A 21,038-nucleotide genomic window follows, 5' to 3' on the forward strand; every position below is an offset into this window, starting at 1 on the left:
AGTAATAAAGTGGTCCACGAGAGCTGTATCGTGAAATTTCAATATTTGCGGTATTGAAAGTGGCACACAATGCGGCTCCATTACCGGCGGCTCTCCACGTATTTCCGGAATCCAGGCCGAGTCATTAAATGCGCGACGCCGCCGGTGGTGCCCTCAAATTAACGCCCGATTATCTGGCCTGCCTCCGCGTGCAACGCACATCTCCCCCAATTAAATTTCCAAACAAAAACTAGACGTAACTATTTGCATGCATAAAAGAGGGTCTAGGTTTTTTTACATAATAATTAATGTACCTGTATTTAACTCAAATAAGTTATGGGGATCCGATGGATAGAAATGCGAAACGAAGCATGTTTTACAATCTGATGCATAGCATATCGCATTACGAATATTAGGATCAGTTACGAGTATATCTGAAATGATTATTAGTAAGTACCACGTTTTGCATGTCTGTTCTCCCGCTTTCTTAACTAGTTTTAAACTTACTATTAGTGGATACTTATCCACTTAAGTACAATCAAATTTAAACACAAGCTGTAGAAGTATTATCTTTACAAATTAAGTTTGCCCATTTCAACCAAACATATTTTTCAGTAGAACTTAATTCTGAAAAATAAATATAAATAAAATAAATATTGTGCGTAAATATTCTGAAAAACATACCGAGCGTTGTAGAAACCGTACTGCATTTTAAGCTACATGGTAGCGGTTCTCTCGGGAAATTAGACAGTCGGCATGTGGTTGATGTGGTCGAGATATAATTATATTACAGCTTCAAAATCTAAAAATTACGCTCATGTTTTCAATAGTTAAAAATAGATGGTATCTATTTTCCTTTCTAAAATAGGTATGTCCAGAAGTTGAATAACTACCATTCGTACGTTATGTTGACATGGTTATGTTTAATGCAATACTTATGTATGTAGTATCTACAACATTAACAGCGGGTCTAAATGATGATGCCGCGATTTTCGAAGTATATAGGTATATCTATACGACCAGCACCGACGACCAGACGACCGGTCTGGCCTAGTGGGTAGTGATCCTGCCTATGAAGCCGATGGTCCCGGGTTCAAATCCTGGTAAGGGCATTTATGTGATGAGCACAGATATTTGTTCCTGAGTCATGGGTGTTTTCTATGTATTTAAGTATATATAAATATTTATATATTATGTATCGTTGTCTAAGTATCCTCAACACAAGCCTTAATGATCTTACTGTGGGACTTAGTCAATTTATGTAATAATGTCCTATAATATTTATTTATTTATCTATTAGGCAATATTAAGCGTTTATCTGGTTGGGTATAAAAAGAGGGATTTTTCATAATCCTATACCTTTAAACGAGCAATTCTTGTATATATATATATATATATATATATATATATATATATATATATATATATATATATATATATATATTTATATTTCAGGGATTACGAAAACGGCTCTAACGTTTTCGATGAAATTTTCTATATGGGGATTTTCGGGGACGAAAAACGTATATAGGTCTTATCTCTGGGAAAACGCGCATTTGTGAGTCTTCATATGTTTTCCGAGAAAAGCTCGGTCTACCAGATATTACATATTGTATAATATTGTTTTTATCGCACTGTTAACCCATTCAACGCTAATCACGACACGTTGTCGTTTTGCCTCTACTAAACAAATTCAAGAAGATGCACCCTCAAATCACCTATACCTACATATATCCCATCCCGCACACATAGCAACACCACGTTAAAAATGATATTTTCACGCCACATTTTCCTTTGGCTTTAGCGCCCTTTTACAACTCGCTAGTCTTTTCCTATATAATAATACTCCAGTCGAGGCGAAATTAAATTCAAAATTAACCCTAACCATTGACTTTAAATGAGGCTCTCACCTGCTTAAGTGTCTCGCCCCTCAGCGAGCCGTGCTCATCGGGCTGTAAAATGCGTAGTTTGACGAAGCAGATCATGGCGGCCTTCTCGACGCAGGAGTGGGCCTCCTTGGAGCAATAGGCGATGAGCTTGGAGAGCAGGAGGCCTTCGTCTACGTTGGGGAACTGGTGTTTGAGGCGCTTGATGCCGTTGGCGCGGGCGGCGAGCATGGATACTAGCACGCATTCGCTCGCTGAACCCTGCGTCATATTAGACACTAGTAAATGTACAAAGATGATTTATCTACACTTAACGCCGCGTGTCTCGCATTGTTGTATAAGTCGCTATGTATTTTAGCTTTTAGCATATAAATACTGTAGGTACCTACTGCAATTTAGAACTACGAATCGTAAAATTGGACTTGCCTGATCATTATCACATAAAACCACAATGAATAAAGGCTTTTTAGCATGGACATAAATACGAATTTATTTGAAAAGATTACAAGTAGATGCCGCTAAACAGTATTAAAAACTGTCAAAGGTTCGAAATGTTTTTTACCCATTCAAGATACGTGTCAGTCGCCTACGTAAGTACAAGTAGGTGCCATTTTCCAAGCCAAAAATGTTGTTACGCGGTTTATCATTTGGCGTAGAAAAAGGTTGTTGTTGTAACAAATATATAAGTAGATAGCCATATTTTTCATTAAATATACAGGTAGTTTGAAAACTTTAATAAATATAATGAGTAAGAACAGTATTAACATTAAGCTTCAACCTCTTTCGAAATTGTAATTAGTTACCTCAATAACGCCGCCGCCTTTACTCCCTTGCTCGAGTGCGAGGAACGCCGGCGGCAGACCGATTGCTTTACCTGTAATTGTCCGTTTATAAGGTTTCTTATTCACACCTGCTGCTCTCCTAATGCTACGACATGGCCCTAAGGCTAAGGTGGAGGTAGGCAATATTGATTTAAGAAAAATATACCTTATCAATGTATTCATATATATTTTCATGATTCTGCCCGCTAATGAAACACATCTTGCTATTGGAAAAGTCTGCTGGCAAAGAGTGGTTTTTTCTACATATCTGTTCCCGATATGATAACACATGCAAATTATACTGATCTGTCAGTGTCAAAAGTGACGTTTTTGGTCTTTTGAAACAATGACAGCTCAGTACCATATTGGAAACAGATCGAATAACTAAAATTCGAATTGACCTGAAAGCCTCTGATATGTTATTAAAATATTAATTTAATAAAAACTGCAAATACCTAATTATCTTAATTTCCGATACCAAGAGCCCGTTACGAATACTTAAGTATAATCTGGATACAATTTTTATTACAAACTCTTATTTTAACTGGCCCTGTTAGTAGTTAGTGAGGAAGCTAAATTTGAACCACTTCCCGATTTCCAATTGTGCTAAAATTTTGCAGACATATGCAAATCGGATGACAATGCAATATTATGATGATATGGAGCTGATCTGATCATGGACACAGGAGGTAGCCATGGGAACTCTGATAAAACAACGCAAACTAATTAACTCAATTGGCTGGGGTTGTTAGAATTGTCTCGATGAATATTAGTTGCCTGTGGAAAGAAAAGTGCAGTCAGCGATAAAAACTTGTATCAAAAGAAATTGTTGCTAAAAACTTATTTACAATATTCAACTCGCCTAGCGAGTCCTACATACAGCATCAACATAACAGGTCCTGCTACGGGCTACGGCGTAGCACACTTACGAGTAGTAATAGTAGTCAAAGTCAAACCCAAGAATTTAGCGATACCAGTCAAAATAAAATACGAAAATTGACGATTGAATTCACAAGTCCGAGTCAATTCCCAGTCCCAAAGTCCGATCGCACCCGGGACATAAGCACCCTTAGGTATTTAAAGAACATGTGAGTGGAGTTCTGCGCTTTCACTGACTGGCACCGTCAGCTTTGTAAGTACATGTATGTGGTATGTGACTTTCAAAACACGCCTTTTTTGCTCGTATTACGGGCTATACGAGTTGGGTATTTTTTTGACCGAGCGTTAGCGAACGTGTCTGTTTCAGCTTGGGCCAAAATGCTTTCTTAACCGATTCTTGTGAAATTTTGTGAGCAGGTCCGATAGTTAGATAGATTTTTTCTGTCGTTTCGCTATTTGGACACCGCTCAAATCGCTGGGATAATAATTTAACGAAGTAAGTTTTATTTTACAGGTCTAGAGCTCTCAGAGCCACTAGTTTATTTATACTGCAAGAAATTCATTGAGAAGTACCTCTTGACTTACGGTCCTATTCGAACTTTAAGATACGGGATCGAATCGGGCCGTTACCTATACTCCTACTTGTTGTGAAATTTACGTATTGTTAAAAATTTCAAACGTTTATTTGTGTAGCTATACTTACATATCACACATTTACAGAGTTGCTTGTAAAATGCAGGTAACCTACCAAAACCAGGGACACAAACAAATCACATTTACAAATCTCTAAACTACAGCCAGCTGTGAAGTCCATACAAGCATTACAAACATAAAATAATTGCTAATTTAGCTTACCCATCCAATCCAGCATAATGATTTCCAGCTCTGTGCAGGCTGGGCTGGCCGCCTGGAACAAATGACTGCAATGAATGGTTACGTATGCTATTTCTGACGCTGCAGCGCCCGTCGGCAACCCGCGCGTATTTATGGAGACATTTGGACTTATCAAGGTATTTATTGGGACACTTCTATGACATGATAATAAGTTAAGTCAAACTTCTTTTTTTCTTAGCTTGAAAGCATATACACATACAGATCTGTAAATGTTTCTCCGATTTGATTTTAATTACTGTATCCAAAGAATCTTCTGCAACTTTAATCAGTGCGTCGCTTTCGCACTCATTAGCTAGTTAATGAGTATTATTTGGACGCCAGTCATGGCAAAACAAGAATCGCCTTTTAATGAAATATGGAACACCTATATACCTATATAAGCGTATATGCTTGTTTAATGCAAATACATGGATAATTCATTCATTCATTCGTACTTGTGTCTGGGAGCATTATGTTCTAATATCGAAAGCATATTGGAACAATGTTTTACTAATCGGAACACGCCTCCTGATAGCAACATTATTTTGATGGTATGAAATAGTGAAACTAGTACAAAATCCATTAACAGCGGCTATATTGCCTATCAAGCTGTGCTAATCGAGTGAATTAGCAAACCGATTGCGATAAATTTGGTGATGACAGATATTCTCGTTAATTTTATGATTTCGTACTTTACGTGCTACAGTCTTAAAAACACCCGGAGTTAAGACGAAAGGGGACGACCGCCCTGAAACCGCCTTTCCATACAAACGTATTCCTAATTTTCCTCTTTGGATATTAACATTATTTAAAATATTTTTACACAATTTGATGTAGTTTAATCATAGCTATGCCCTTCCGTTTGATTTTTAAATATTGTATGAAATCTGTTGTTCGCTCCCATCTTATATAATTATTAAAAAATCAAAAAATATTAAACGCCCGACCGATGATCAAAAATATTCAGGGAGGAAAATGAGGACTACGATTGTATGGAGAATCGATCGTCCCCTTTCCTCTTAACAGGAAAGGGTCGACCGCGTACTCCATAGCCATATAAAGGTACTCCCCATTTCCCTCTCTGGATATTAACATTTCAGAACGTATGTTTACATAATTTGGTGACTTTTTTAGATTTTTTGATTTTTATAACTTTTATAAGAGTTAGGAGCGAAAAACAACTTTCATACAATATACGCAATTAATACAATAAATGCAACATAAGCAGTGTCCGTATAATTTCAAATTCAGAAAAAAACAAACGAAGCTCGCAGGATAGCTGTTTGTGGTTGACATATTTAATTATGTCAAAATATTTTTAATAATGTTAATATCCAGAGAGGAAAATAAGGACTACGTTTGTATGGAAAGGCGGTTTCGGAGCCGTCTTCCACTTTCATCTTAAATGTAGATAATTTAAACACACATTATTTCAACATACGTTCATAATTATATTATTAAGCATACTTACTCTAACCCAGCTAGTCAAGTGGCTTTTTATGACTAGAATTAAGGTCGCTAAAAATTAACATTGAACATTTTTTTTTTAATTTTAGAATCCGATGAGTTAGTTGATCGTTTTTGCTGCTGGGTCCTTTGTCTTTACCTTAAAAATGTTGCCGATATTAACTCATACGTTAAATGAAGTTTAAATTTAAATATAAGCTGCTTTAGGAATTTTTCATAATATATTGAAATAGGAATGCTCATTAGTAATGACTAAATTAACCAGAAGACGTAAATTTTACGTACATCCATTTGCATAATAGGTGGTTTACAGGTGGTTCTAATTGCATAAGTTTTTACGAATGTAATGATGATAATATGTGTACCGTATGTAATCTCATCCGTTTCTACCATCTGTAGCCAAAAGCTATACGGAACATAGGCACACACATGCACGAAGTCAATATATAAATAAAATGGGTGTATTCCAGAATCCATGTGCGGATTAAAAAGATGTTTACGAGTATGACATCATCAACATCATAGATTTTTCATTTTTACTTTACCCGAACGGCCAATCCCTACTAACATTGTATATACGAAAGTAACTATTTTTTCTCAGTCTTCTTCATGCTTAAACCGCTAAACCGATTTAGTATATTTTTAATTTGAACTACATACATACATACATACGGGTTTTCTATGTCCTTTGGGTAGGACATATGTCGACTCCATAGCTCGCTAACGTCTTACCGTGCGATAAAAACTCCGATGCCTAATTCGTCATTCCACAGACGGAGTCGGGAGCAGACGCTAGTTAGATATAAGTAATTACAATAAAAGCGAAGATTGCTTCTACCAACCAATCCAATGCTTATTGAGGCACTTGAATTTGTAATTTTGTATAGTTAACTAAGTCAAATGGGTTGAGCAGATGTGGTTCAGAAGTTCGTACAACATATGACTTGTTAAATATGGGACCTATTTAGTTATACATTATGCATATTTTAAAAACTTGATTGTCAATTTTATATACTTACTGGAAGTATCTATGACTTCCTGTACAGAATGTGTCGAAACCGAAACAAACGCAAATTATTCATAGCGAACGTTTACAGAGCCAATCGATATTGTGGTCGGTGGCTTCAGATCGATGCGTTGCAGTAAGTATCGGAACATTATACGGGTATATCTATGCCTAGTCGCCTACAGTGGCATATTAATGACCGACGTCATTATGCAATTTGATTTCCTCGTTTAGCAGCTTAAAATAAACACGTAGTATGGTATTTTTCCTTAATAACTATGTTACAAATTACTGGTGTAATGTAAACGGGCCGGATTGTTTCTTTCATGTAAAATATCAATGATATTTGAAGAAATACGCCTGCCAACCGTAAGTTGGGACTAAAATGCGATACATTGCATTGTCGATTACTTTAAATGACATTCTGTGTTTTCGGCATTTACGCATGTATAAACGCGTGTATCTACAAAATTTTGCACGCGTAAGTGTTTTTAAGACGAGAGTTGAACGAGTATGCCCTATGGTCATTGACATATATCTAAGACGGGCCTTACGAGCAATAAGAATGAGGCCAGTACAGCGGTGTCATTGTCACACACTCGAACCCGAGCCAATCGGGCAGTCTAATGCCACAACGTGATTGGTTGACGAGTTCGCATCTCGCGATTGACATAATTGAATGTGAGTCTACCTTCACATGCATATTGTGTCTAAAATTGCGCGAAAAAAAAACTCTTTAACACGAAAGTGGACGACCGCACGAAACCGCATTTTCATACAAACGCAGTCCCCATTTTCCTCCCTGGGTAATAACATTATAAAAAAATATTTTACACAAGTTGATGTATATCACAGCTATGACGCCCCTTCGAATGTTTTTTTTTTTTTTTTTTTTAATTATTATAAAACCGGTCAAGTGCGAGTTCGTTTTACTCGCGCACCGAGAGTTCCGTACAAACTTAGAATTATCTCACAAAGGCGAAAGACTTTTGATCAGAAGTAGGTACCTATACTAAGTATAATTGTGACAGCGTCATCTATCGGCAAATTATCTGACTAATTTGCGCGATTGCTCTACCATGTGAACCAATTTCAAAAATTGTTCTTCTATTTGAAAAAAGGTATATTTAATGTAATGTCATAGAAATTGAAAGTGTAATAAACACACGTAAAGTTAGTTAAATTGCAAACAGTGTTCGGAAATGTTTTTTGTTAATAAAAAAAAAATTACCAAGATAGAGGTCTGATTATATTTTTCCTGTAAAAAATTGTATAAAATTTTTATAATTTTTCTTCGGTAAACTTCAGAGGTAAAGGGGGGAAATTGTATTTTTTTTTCACATTTACCTCCATACATCAATTTTTTTTAACTACGAAAAAAATAAAATAAATTTTTTGGAATGAACAATTTAAGCGCTTTCAAATGATATCCCACTTGACCTAGTCACTAGACTTTGAAATTTTGCCCCCTCTTCATATTGGGCATTTTCCATAGTAATTAAAAACATACTTTTAATGTGTCAAGGTTAGCGTTGTTCATAACTATTCCAAATTTCAAATTGATAGCTTAAGTGGTTCTCGCGATATTTAGTGTTGTGACAGACGGACGGACAGAGTCGCACCGTAAGGGTTCCTTTTGTACCTTTTGGGTACGGAACCCTAATAAAGGTATATCAAATTATCTAAAAATATTTTCCATAGAAGAAAATGGGGACTACCTTTGTATTGAAAAGCGGTCGTCCACTATTCTCTTAAGTGATATTAGATCGAAAATCAACACTTACTTAACCCATTCAGCGAGTGATTAGCGAATCACGACACGTTGTCGTTTTGCCTCTACGAAGTATTTCCTCTACAAACCGGGAAACCTGTGTTATCGGCTACGTCGTAGCGCTACCATCGTATCTCAGCGGTGAATACTCGTATGTTAATACATTGACTGCCAGCGCGAGCTACACGCAAGAGAGTAGCCGATAATACAGGAAAACCCGTATGTAGCGAAAAGCGCCACGAACAGAGAACTTGCCTAGCGGATCGTTGGCATTGAAAAATTATGTAATATCGGCCAGGTATTCACTCAAAGAACATTATTTATCTCTCCCTTAGTGTTTGTATAGTACATAGTTATTTTTACTATGTGGCTGACATGCTGCTGTCATATTTAGCTATGTTTCGGTTAATTTTATATATACTCGTATTTATTTATTTATTTAAACTTTATTGCACAATACATGAAGAGTACAAATGGCGGACTTAATGCCAGAAGGCATTCTCTACCAGTCAACCATGCCATATATATGTTTTCGTATGTATTTGTATGTATGTTTGTCTATTTGTATTCCTTATATGTGTATGTTTATTCACTTTAATTGTGTGTGTGAATGTATAGGCTTCATAACGTTTTAGAAACACCTACTTATTCGATTAACTTCTCTATTTCCGCTACCCAAAGGTTGTCTGGAAGAGTTCGCTCTTTAGCGATAAGACCGCCTGTTGTCTGCCTCTACATTCAATCAATTGTTTATTTTCTTGGATCATTTTACTGAGGTTTGCCAATAAAGAGTATTCTATCTATCTATTCACATCCGCCCATGCTAATAAAAAAAACCGGCCAAGTGCGAGTCGGACTCGCACAGGATGGGTTCCGTACCATTATCTATAAAAACGGTCACCCATCCAAGTACTGACCCCGCCCGACATTGCTTAAATTCGGTGATTGGATGAGAACCTCGAGATTGGAAAGAAATATTTATTTTATTCTGTTTTTAGTATTTGTTGTTATAGCGGCAACAGAAATACATAATCTGTAGTAATTTCAACTGGCTAACTATCACGGTTCATGAGATACAGCCTGGTGACAGACGGACAAACGGACGGACGGGCGGACAGCGGAGTCTCAGTAATAGGGTCCCGTTTGACCCTTTGGGTACCGAACCCTAAAAACGACTTATTTTACAGATAAAATACATTTCTCACAAAAGCACTTTCACAAGTCTGACTAGCGAGCTCTTCTGAATATCGCAAAATTTGAAATCTCGAGAAGTCGTACACACAATGGACCAGAGGTCGTTCATTGCATGTGTGTATCTACTTAGTGCACTAGGTACCTACTGTACCTATATGTAGTGCAAGTGAGCGAATTTCAACTTTACGTAAAATTAATGAAAAAACTTGACTTTCATACTTTTATGAAGAAACTTTAGGTACAGTCGGCATGAGAATGCGGTTCCTAAACAGCAGTTGCTATAGAGGAACAGAGGGACTTTATTTTTCTCTACAACAAACTACACTTATGGTTACGTAAATAGATAAATTAAAAATTTGTTGACAGTCTAACACAAAACGACTTAACCTCAAGCTAAGCAAAGTTTTTACTATGCGTACGAGCACTAGGCGACGATGTACATACTTATATAGATAAATACATAATTATCCTACATAGGCAACATCCATCACTCAGGAACAAACATTCGCGATAAACACACAAATAAATGCTCTAACTGGTATGCGAACCCGGGACCTCCTGCTTCGTAGGCAGTGTAGAGCCACTACCGAAGGGGCTAGTTAGTTCATTTAATGATGTAATAAAAACATTTTACAAAAAGATACGAAATAAAACGGCCGCGCAAGAAGCATATAGTTGAGGAGTAGTAAAATGGAAAACGCATTTGTCTGACAATTGGCTGTTTTAAAATACGTGAGCTCAAGTACTTGTTTGTATATTTACTAGACTTAATGAACCAATGGCAGGAATAGGAAGCGATTATCCACCCTCGAACGAGTGACGTTCGACCTTTCGATCAATCACTGTTCGTAATAAAAGTCAACATTTGCTTGGAATTGGAAGACGCATCTAACAGACGTGCACGATACGTTGTCCTGCAAAGCTCGTATGTCGGTAGTTTCTTTTCGAACTAACATAAACGAATTTTTTATCGTCGACTGTAATTCTTTTTCAAGTCTCATCGCATCAAAACACCCAAACATATTAATAAATGACTTAATAATAAATTATATTCAAGTTAAACAAATAAAAGCCTTTAAAAATAAGAATCAAATTGTGACATAGGTAGGTACCTCATATTTATGTCGCAACCAATCGTCTTAATGTAAGCATAGGAAGTACTCAGGCATTTTTTCTTAAATATATTAATTAACTACGTATGCTGAAATACTGTATAATAGGTACATTAAACAAATAAAAAAATGAGATGGAATTATATAACGCGGTTATCACATGAATTTTCCTAAACTTATTTACTGCACTATGGAAACGGGTGCGGTGCTACGAGTGCTACGCCGTAGTCCCTAGTTAGCTTAGCGAAAGTTTTGCAGTTCTTTGTCGCGAATGTAAATACCGAAAATGATGCCATACAAATATTTTTAGGGCAGTGATAATTGATGATTATGATTAAAAATATCTTTAATAAATTACCGTACTCTATAAAACAAATAGAAAATTATTCAAAAAAGCGCTTAATATACATCTAATAAAGAAATATTTTATACGCTGCAGGAGGTTTTTTGTGAGGTACCTATGTAATAGAAATACATAATACCTCTCTACCGTGCTCTCTACATACGAGTAAATAATTTTATCTCATACTATTACATTAAATAAATGTTATGTTATTATGCTTGCTTAAGTCCTAACGTGATCTCGTGAACTATTTTAGTAGTTTTATATTTAATGAAAAATTAAAGGAAAAATGACGTCACACTACATAGAGTATGATTCCAATTAAGTCTTTTCGCAATAATACATCATTTTTCAACCTCTTTAGTTAACTGATATTCGTTATGTGCACGACTGTCACACAACCTAGCGTCCGCAAGTCTAGGGGAATACGTAAATTCATTACATCTTATAAAACTATTCCAAAACTAAAAACTACTGAACGGATTTTCATACGACTTTCATCTATCAATAGTGATTCTTGAGGAATGCTTAGGTATATAACTTGTTAAGGTTTTGTGTAAATTGGTTGAAATATAACGATGTTGTCGGAAAAAATCACGCTCGTTAAGGAGCTTTAATCGAACACGCTGCCTAATCCGTTTGAGCTATAACAACACAAGGTATGGTGGGGTTGTCTCTCATTCATAGGTCTACAAATAATCCGCGATGTTAAACGATTATCTTTTAAGGATAACTTACTATACATTACTTCTTAACTTCTAGAAAAAGATCACGTAATATGTGACATTTGCAAAGCTATTTACATGGATACATTATTAATAATTATCAAATTAATACGTTAGTTATATTAAGCATTTCATACAGATTACAATTGTCCATACACCATACAATTTAAATGAATATTTCAGGAGAAATCGTAAATTAAAGTTTCATTTCGAGCCATATAACTTGTACGAAATGTTAAAGACGCTATTCGCAGTTACGGCCCGATTCGAAGAATGATTAAGACACGTTTAAGATCTTGGAAAGATCTTTAAAAAATCGATAGTTAAACGACATGTCAAAATTGACGTTTATTTCGATTCCGCTGTGATCCGAATAAGATCTATCTACGATATTTCTAACGTCAAAGTGACATTGGTTGCCCGAATCGAGCTGCTTCTGTCTATTATACGACATACAAACGATATCTAAATGAGAACTTATCTAAACCAGAACTTATTGTTATCATATCTCATTCTTAGAATCGAGCCTTTAGTTCTAATTTTTACGACCTTATGCGCTGGGATGGCTTTACTTACCCCCACCATGCACTTCGCACAGTCCCAATAGATACTTGACAATCGGTACAGAAACGTCAAACTAACTTTCATCTTACTGTCACGTACCAAAATAATAGATTGTTAGTTTATTAAATGATACATATTTTTAACAGTGTCATTTTTACGCGTCAATATGATAGGTAAGTATCAAAATTTGTAGTGTTATAAAAAAACTGCCTAAATGTGAAACTACGTATTTTTTACATCAACGGCATGGAATGTACGGGCCCTCTGTATCTACCTAATACTATGTAATATGTTCGCAATTAATTATTATTGACTATTGACAGTTTTTCAACACACTTGCTCAAAACGTTTTTATTCAACCGATTTTTGGCTCATAATCTTAGATATTAAACACGGGTTTTTCAGTATATTATAACACTCGTGTTTTTTCATTATAATTATTATCCGACTGAGTTAAGAAGGTACATTTGTCTTAACCAACTATTAGGTTTCAAATGTTAGTTCAAAGAGGTTTTATCACACCAAACATAATTTATAGATTGAATTATCTCGTAAATTACATTCATGAATAAATATAACATTTTATCGATTTGATCTCCATCCGTTGAATAGAAATACGAAAATATTAGCTTTAAAAAAAAATTGGCTGGTTGTCGATTTCGTTCTCGCCTTTGCATTGCGCGCGCAATGGATAATCGTGCGTAAAAAAATAACGCGCCAGCCAATGTCCATGTGAACAATTGTGAAAGAGGTTCAAAAAATACGAAAAAAAAATCGTGAAAGTAAAGTTTAGTAAAGACTTTCCAGGAAAAATATAGTTTTGCAAAAAGTAGTAAAAGTGCTAAAAATAGAAAATCCGTGAAATTTATGGGACTTTTTGGGTCATTTCTTCTCTGTTGGGATGAAAAGAGATATAGTAATACATACAAATCACAGAAAATTCCACAGTTAAGAAAAGTGACAATTTCTTAAAGAAATGCTATATTGCAATTTGGTTTGTCGGGATGGTTAAATGAGTAATACATCAAGATGTGACTATGTATTAATCCGTTATTTAATGTAAAAAAGCATAAATTGATATCATGACATCTGTCCTTTTATTCCTTATTTATCCATTATGTTTTGATTGGGTAAATTTACCCTCTCTAGGACTTAAACAGAAGGGTTGCCAGTTAAAATTTTATTGAGATTCTTCATAATATTCATATGTTTAGTGTAGTAATATATTAATAAATAAACAAAATATACAAACATCAATGTTTGACACTGATTCGTACCCGCCTCACAATGAACTGAGTTGAGTGACACTTGTCACGCTTTTAGTTAGATAAATTATTTGTTATTTAAAAAGTAATTTCTCATTTTAAAAACTAGCTAGCTAGGGAGTTCTGTATAATATAAGTATGTATCTATATTCGAGGGCTTGTCCGAAAGTTGTTAGCTGCTCCGGCTCTACTCATGCGATAATAAGTATGTATATTTGAACTAATATATGCGAATAGTATATTTTTTACTGAAAGTTGTTTTGTATGTAGTTAGAAATTAGAAATTACCTACTTAGAAAAAATGCCAATTGTTGTCAGAGTTAAACGATTTTTTTATATTAAATATATGAAAATCGAACCTAAATTTATTCGGGATTAATTATTTGGTTACTTCTGCTATTTTGCATGTACCTATAATTGGTAAAATTAAATTTATATACATATATATTAAGACTTTAAATGTGATAACTATCATGAAATTACTAGTTGTCGACACTTATTAAGTCATCATGATAATTTCTCAATCTAAACTATTTAAACGTAAAAATAACGGTCCTGATTCTCAATTAGCAGCACCTAAATCTCCATGACAGTTGCTTTCATTTGATTTGTCAAAGTAAAAAAAAGCATTTTATTTTTATTCATACCTCAATAGGTACTGAAAGTCACAATGGTATAATAGTATATTACGATACAAGTGCGAAAAATAGGAAATTCGAAACGAGTGGCGATAAATTAAAACACGATCGAAGGGAGTGTTTTAAATCGACACGAGTTGCGAATTACTTATTCGCACATGTATCGTACAACGTTTTACAGTACATATGGCCTTTTAAATGTTCGACACAGTAACGTAATATGCTAATTTTCGCACTAGTGCGGTAAAGTAGCACCATATGTACTGTAAATAATATTTACATCACATGAGTAGAGCCAGGTAGCTCTGCAAAAACTGATGAGAAAGTTACTTTTTATCCACAACAGAAATGATTTTGAATGATAAATATTTACGAGTAATAACGTTAATTTGGATTTGATTTGTAATGTTTCACTTCACAGTTAGTATTTTCCTCGCGTTGGTGTTGTAAAGCATGTTGTGTTCCACTCGATGACGACGTTTGTTTAACCCTCGTTCGTTGAAACCCTCGCATCTCTCAAGTTTTACTAGATAACTAAGTTTTGACTAGGGCCTAAACAACAACTTTGCCGCCTTGTTGTCGTTGTGTTCTATTGCTGTAGTTATTGAACGTATATATAGGACCCTGGACATTATGACACCTAGCTTCATACTTGGTCATATATGCCCCTAAAGGTAACCATAACCACACCAAACAATTATCATGATTCCTACTTCACTTTTCAGTCATACCTACATAACTAATGCCATTTGCGATTTTGGATTTATAAACAATACAGTTCCTTACCCATGAGAATCCAATGCATCCGATGCCAGCAGACAGCATATCGCCCAAGATAGACGGATACGCGTTGCCCGAAGGAAAGTAGGCGTGGAAGCGCGGATGCTGCCAGTGCGTGACGCCGGGCATGATCTTCTTCTCCACGTCGTCCATAACCGTATCCCAGTCCTCAGGGTGCTGAGGAGCTTCGGCGGGCAGCGCGGCGCGCAGGTAGCCCGGCTCCACCGACGGCGTCACGCGGCGCTTACGCAGCGTCGTCATATACGTGCAGATGTAATCCACCATCTCCTTCCCCCGAACCCTGAACTCTTCCGTATCCATGTCGAAACTTTATAAATTCCCGCGGAGCAGAGTGCGGTGTCAGCGCCGCGAAGGCCTCCGGCTGACTCGACGACCACACAATCAGCACTCGGCTGGTCGAGAGGGCGGGGCGGACGTCGCGGGGGGATGCTTGCCGCGAGTTATGAGCGTCAAAAGCGAGCCGATAATCGATCTAAATGCAGTCACATTTTCTTACTTTTTCCTTGACGTTAAAAAAATCTGTGTAAGATTACATGTTAATCAGGCCTAAGTTTTTACATGAATCGTGTTTAAACTTATTTTGGTAGGTAAGGAAGTTGTTTGTAAAAAATCGCTGCCGCTTGTAAGGGGGCGGGAGGGCCGCCGCCCGCCCTCGAACGCCACTTCATTCAGTGTCCGCTGAAATGCACCGTATTCGAGTTCTCAATGAGTTGCGACTAATATGTGGATAGGTCATGATTACCGCTATGAATATGTAATGAAGCCATAAAAATGTTTAATTAAAAAGCTTAAACAAAGCTTTTTTTTTCTTAGCCTTTTTGAGTGTGTTTGCTTCCTTTTGTGCAATTTTACTTTAGTTTTTTTATAACCACTTTATACCATTAAATATAAACTAAAGAGTATAGTATAGTTACCTACCTTCTGTGCATTCTCTCCGGGCTGCTCCCGACGCAAAGGTGCAATTTAGAGTAGAGTCAGATCAAGATAACTCTGCAGTTATAATTGATTGGGGAAATATAAGTAGTTTAATTCATAATAACTTATAATGTTGATTTTTTTATTTAAAAAATGGGTGAGTCAGGTTGAATATTCATGAAACCTTTGAAGGATAGATGAGTCGGCTCGAATATTCATGGGATTCATGGGGAAACCTTCAAAAAGATTAATTTATTAAATCTTTATTGCACAAAAGAAAACTTGATGTACAAGAGACGAAAGACTAACACCTTATAAAAAAAGTCACCCGCCGCGTCTGTCTGTTTGTACCTATGTATGTATGTTCGCGATAAACTCAAAAACTACTCAATGGATTTTCATGCGGTTTTCACGAATCAATAGAGTGATTCTTGGGGAAGGTTTAGGTGTATAATTTATTAAGGTTCTACCCGTGTGAAGTCGGGGCGGGTTGCTAGTTATTATTTGAGATTGTAATAATGCTATTACTAAATCAATGACTTACCCTTAGATATACTTATATATTGTGTATACTTTGTAACTTTGTATATAAATAGTAGGTATACTTATTCGTGAAATTCCGCCAATATTTTTTCATACAGAGAAACGAGAGGTGACTCAAAGGCAGACACGTCAAAAAACGATGTCTGTCTTGTACGCATAAACCTGATTGTAACAATGGCCATAGACGAAAATATATTTGATTGATTGAGTGAGCCTGAAAATAAAAGCAACGGTAGCGATTTTATAGAAATTGTGTTCATCATATTAACTTTTTAACTAGGTATAGTACAGTAAGAACCATAAGGACATACCTATACAGTAAAGCCTCGCTAATCCGGTGAGCCCTGGGAGCCTAGTCAAGATGCCAATCGTTTGCGACGTAGCGAACGAAACGCTAATGTCTCCGTCGCACTAATATGGAAGGGTGATAAAGAGACATTAGCGTCACGTTTGCTATACGGCGCAAAAGATTGGCATCTTTTCTAGGCCCTTGGCTGCTTAGCCAACGTAGCGTAGTCATCTGTCTCTAACACTCATATTAGTGCGATAGTGACAGTGCGTTTCGTTCGATGCGGAGCGCCAACGATTGGCACGTTGGCTACGCGCCCTGTAATCCGGACGGTCTCGACTCGACGCGGGCGCGCTGCCTTTGATACTCACGAAATTTTGAAATGTATTCCCCGACTAAGAAATGATGAATCAGAAAAATACTTAGCACATTTTTTTACTGCAAATAATTGATTCCCTTAGTTTCATCAAATACCGACTCATAACAGTCATAACAAATCTGTGTGCCTTAGTAGCTCTGTTTTGCGCTAGCCTCTGCCAAGAATGATGCTTAACGTGCCGTGGGTTCAGAGAGCGGAGTTTATGAAAAAACGTACTTACCGGTTTTTAGATAACAATACCGTTGCGAAGAATTTAATTAGTAATCTTGAGGATTTTTTAATTTGGAATTAAACTAATTTGTAACAATTTATGCACATAGGCTAAAATATGAATACCTATTTATTTTTGAGGGAACTCAGTGATTACTTTTTTCTTTATCAAAACTTACAACAAATTAAAATTCAAAAACATGATGTCTGCGGTCCCGAGCACGCACATCCATCTCGCTCACGTTTACGCACAGTTAGATTGAGAGAAGAACACGAAACTACCTATATGGTAACTTACGAGAATTTTCCGGTGAAAAGTCTTAGCTTGGTCTTAGCCCTCGCTCTGGCTGATTCCAGATGAAAAGGTTTTATGATCTAAGTTTGACTACCCGTAGTAAATGGGTGTAGGCCACCTTTGCACGTGGAGAGACGCGGGGCGAGCTTTATAAATATATTTTGCTATGCAGCGATTGATAATAAATTGCTATGTCAATTATAAATATGTAAAGTAAAATGCGAAGTAATAAATAGGTATGTAAAGTAAAAGTTCTAGATTTGTAACTTTTAGATAAAGCAACACATAATAGAAAATACTATATATAATCTGATATTAATAATAAATGGAGTAAAGTGCGGCGCCGAACGGCAGGACGGCACGCCGGGCCGTCGCCGTCCGGAACGCGCATTCTTCCTCGCAGCGAATACCAACGACATTATTATGTGCGATCTCCCATTGTGCCATATATACGATTATATATCCCGATCGACATTCGACTCCGACATACTTGAGACTTCAGAGCACGTCCTGCAGTACCTAACCAAATTATTCATGCGACTAAGTTAAATGAAATATCCCCAGTCTGTATTTTGGAGCAACATGGGAAGTCGGTGGTGGTGCGTTATGTTGCGGAATTTTGCGAAAAGTTTAAAATATGCTTTAAAAACTTTGATTAAGAAACTTATTGGTGTTGACCTTGCCTCTCAGAGTATCAGAGGGGCTACCGCGAACCACGTTCGATATGTAGCCTCACTGTCGCACTTGTAAATTCGTACGTAAGTGTGACAGGGAGGCAACACGTCGAACGTGTTTCGCGGTAGGCTCTCAGATAAGTATTTGAAATTACTTATCTGTATGACTATTGGTAACACTTTATCAAGTTACTTAGTAATTCAATCATCAGTAACAAACAATTAACAGCAGCCGCCACCTTAACCACTTCAAAATCTTAAAATCGTATAGATCCTTAATAAATTTAATAACGTCTTGAATAGGTAGATCAAATATAACATAACGTTTTTTCGTAAGTGGTTATTTTCGTTTTATAGGTAGGTACATGAATTATCATAATCGTAATATCCCTAATAATATACCTTACATTAATTCGACGCTTAAGAACTTAAAGCCGTAATATTTATATATTATATTAAAAAATGGTGTAAGCTAGTTTACCTTTATATTCGCAATTTTTAGCGAGCGTGTGTTTGTAACAGGAGCACGTTCCTAAAACCATTTGGAAAACATTTTCCGCCACTAAGTTATATATTCAGATGATCGACGTGATCTTCGTTTAAACAATTTAGCTGCTCCTTTCCTAATCGAGTTGTGTGGGAAACGCCGCTACCCCTAGGCACAAAACACATGGACTAATGCATCGTTGAGAACCGCGGCGTTTATTATCTACGATACTTAAAATTTTAATAATATGACATTATTAATTTCTGACGTTTCGAGGACGGAGTTGTCCCGATTAAGTCCCGTTTCTATAATTTAATAATATCATATTAAAAAAAAAAATTTTTTTAATAATATGAACTTTATTCGACGTTACTTGTAGTGCATCTGCTGGTGGAGCGAAAAAGTCGTCTGATATGTGCTCAGCTAGTTATATCTAATATATCTATACTATAAGGCCAGGTACACTCATACACTGCAGGGTTGCCAACATTTTTTGGGTGAGGTATAAGTATTTTGCAAAATTACACATTTAAAATATAAAAGTGAAATGTACTGTGAAAGAGAGGGTTTTAAATAAGCGAAAAATATGCTCAATTAGGTGCGTAACACACATTGGTCTAGCTATATATTTTATGTGTGGCCAAGGAAATCCAGACCCGATAGACGATCATCTCAAAAATATCATACACATTAGGAATTGAAATCATGTGAGACGCGCCTAAGTATACTGTCATCGTAGTGTTTTTGTGTACTACAGTACTATTTCTTCAAAGCTGGCAACACTAGGTCAAAATCAGGGCGGCTACCGGGAAAATCGAAATTCGTCAATTGCGGGCATTTTTCTCTGTCACTCTGATTACGTCTTACGAAGAGTAAAAGAGAAAGATCCACGTCAAGCCATTTCCGTCAGTAGAAAAAAGCGGCAAATTTAAAAAATGTAGGCGTGAAGCGTTATCGCCCCATAGAAAATTTGAATTTTGTGCCTTCTACTGACGAAGTTATTTGACAGACTATATATTATATAGTCTGATTACTTATATATAAATCAGTAAAAAAAGTTAGATCGAATTCGGCTCAAATTTTTGAGTTCGAAATCGGCGCATCGTGTTTGTTGCTCCATTATTTTATGCCAGTGTTTGCTAATGTGGAGCTGTGACCAGTAACATCGATCGTATGTCACCAATAAGAAACAAGCTAACCAACTGCACGGCAATCATGATCGAAGTTGAGTTTATGCTTACGCTTCAATGTAGCTGGCACATAGTCGATAAATCAACAATAAACTATTTCTCTATTTTTATATGTAACCTTTAAGACGGAAGTAGCACGTAATCGTCCATTAAAAAAGAGAAAAACGTATTTTTTCCATCTCTAAATATTATCCATTATCCGTGATTTTTGAGTATGTTATTGACACAATGAAAAACTAGTTTTATAGGTTTTCCTTTTTTCAAAATTTGCAATACAGAAAAATTAAAGCGAAACCTATGAATCTAGAATATATTATGATGAAGCGAACGACAGATCGACACCAAAATCAAAGTGGTTTGTTAAGATTTAGTTAGTGGAAAACGTTTTCTCCCGAAATGGAATTTAAAAAATAAAAAAAAACGATTGCGCACCGCTCTGCGGCGTGTGGCAACACACAGCTCCGTGTGTTATGTTCCGTATTCCACCGCAATTATTGAGCTCGGGACAAATTCACTTACGGCTTGACGCTTGCCGTCCTAATAAACATACGTAAGAGTAATAACTATTCTGCTCAATTTGTAGCCAATTTGCCTTTTTAACCGTACCAGCTTGTAATTTAACGCATTAAAAAGTGCAAATGCAGCAGATCTATATCGACTTATTAACTAATATTTTCCAACGTCTGAAAGTTATATAATGAGTATGAAGTAGGTAAGTAAAATTGCAGTTGA

General features: G+C 36.2%; 1 protein-coding gene across 1 annotated transcript in view; it reads right to left on the bottom strand.

Moving 5' to 3' along the window:
- LOC133533543 (tyrosine decarboxylase-like) overlaps nt 1-16,080 on the bottom strand; it is a 29,524-nt gene extending 13,444 nt beyond the window's left edge. Inside the window, exons 1-4 of the mRNA XM_061872528.1 lie at nt 15,310-16,080; nt 4,421-4,472; nt 2,669-2,739; nt 1,890-2,126 (exon numbers count right to left, since the gene is read on the bottom strand). Coding sequence (XP_061728512.1) covers nt 1,890-2,126; nt 2,669-2,739; nt 4,421-4,472; nt 15,310-15,624 — 675 coding nt within the window. The 5' untranslated portion in view covers nt 15,625-16,080. The remainder of the gene's footprint in view (nt 1-1,889; nt 2,127-2,668; nt 2,740-4,420; nt 4,473-15,309) is intronic.
- Nucleotides 16,081-21,038: the final 4,958 nt, after the last annotated feature.

The sequence above is a fragment of the Cydia pomonella genome, unplaced genomic scaffold, assembly GCF_033807575.1.
Source record: "Cydia pomonella isolate Wapato2018A unplaced genomic scaffold, ilCydPomo1 PGA_scaffold_178, whole genome shotgun sequence".
Classification (NCBI taxonomy): domain Eukaryota; kingdom Metazoa; phylum Arthropoda; class Insecta; order Lepidoptera; family Tortricidae; genus Cydia; species Cydia pomonella.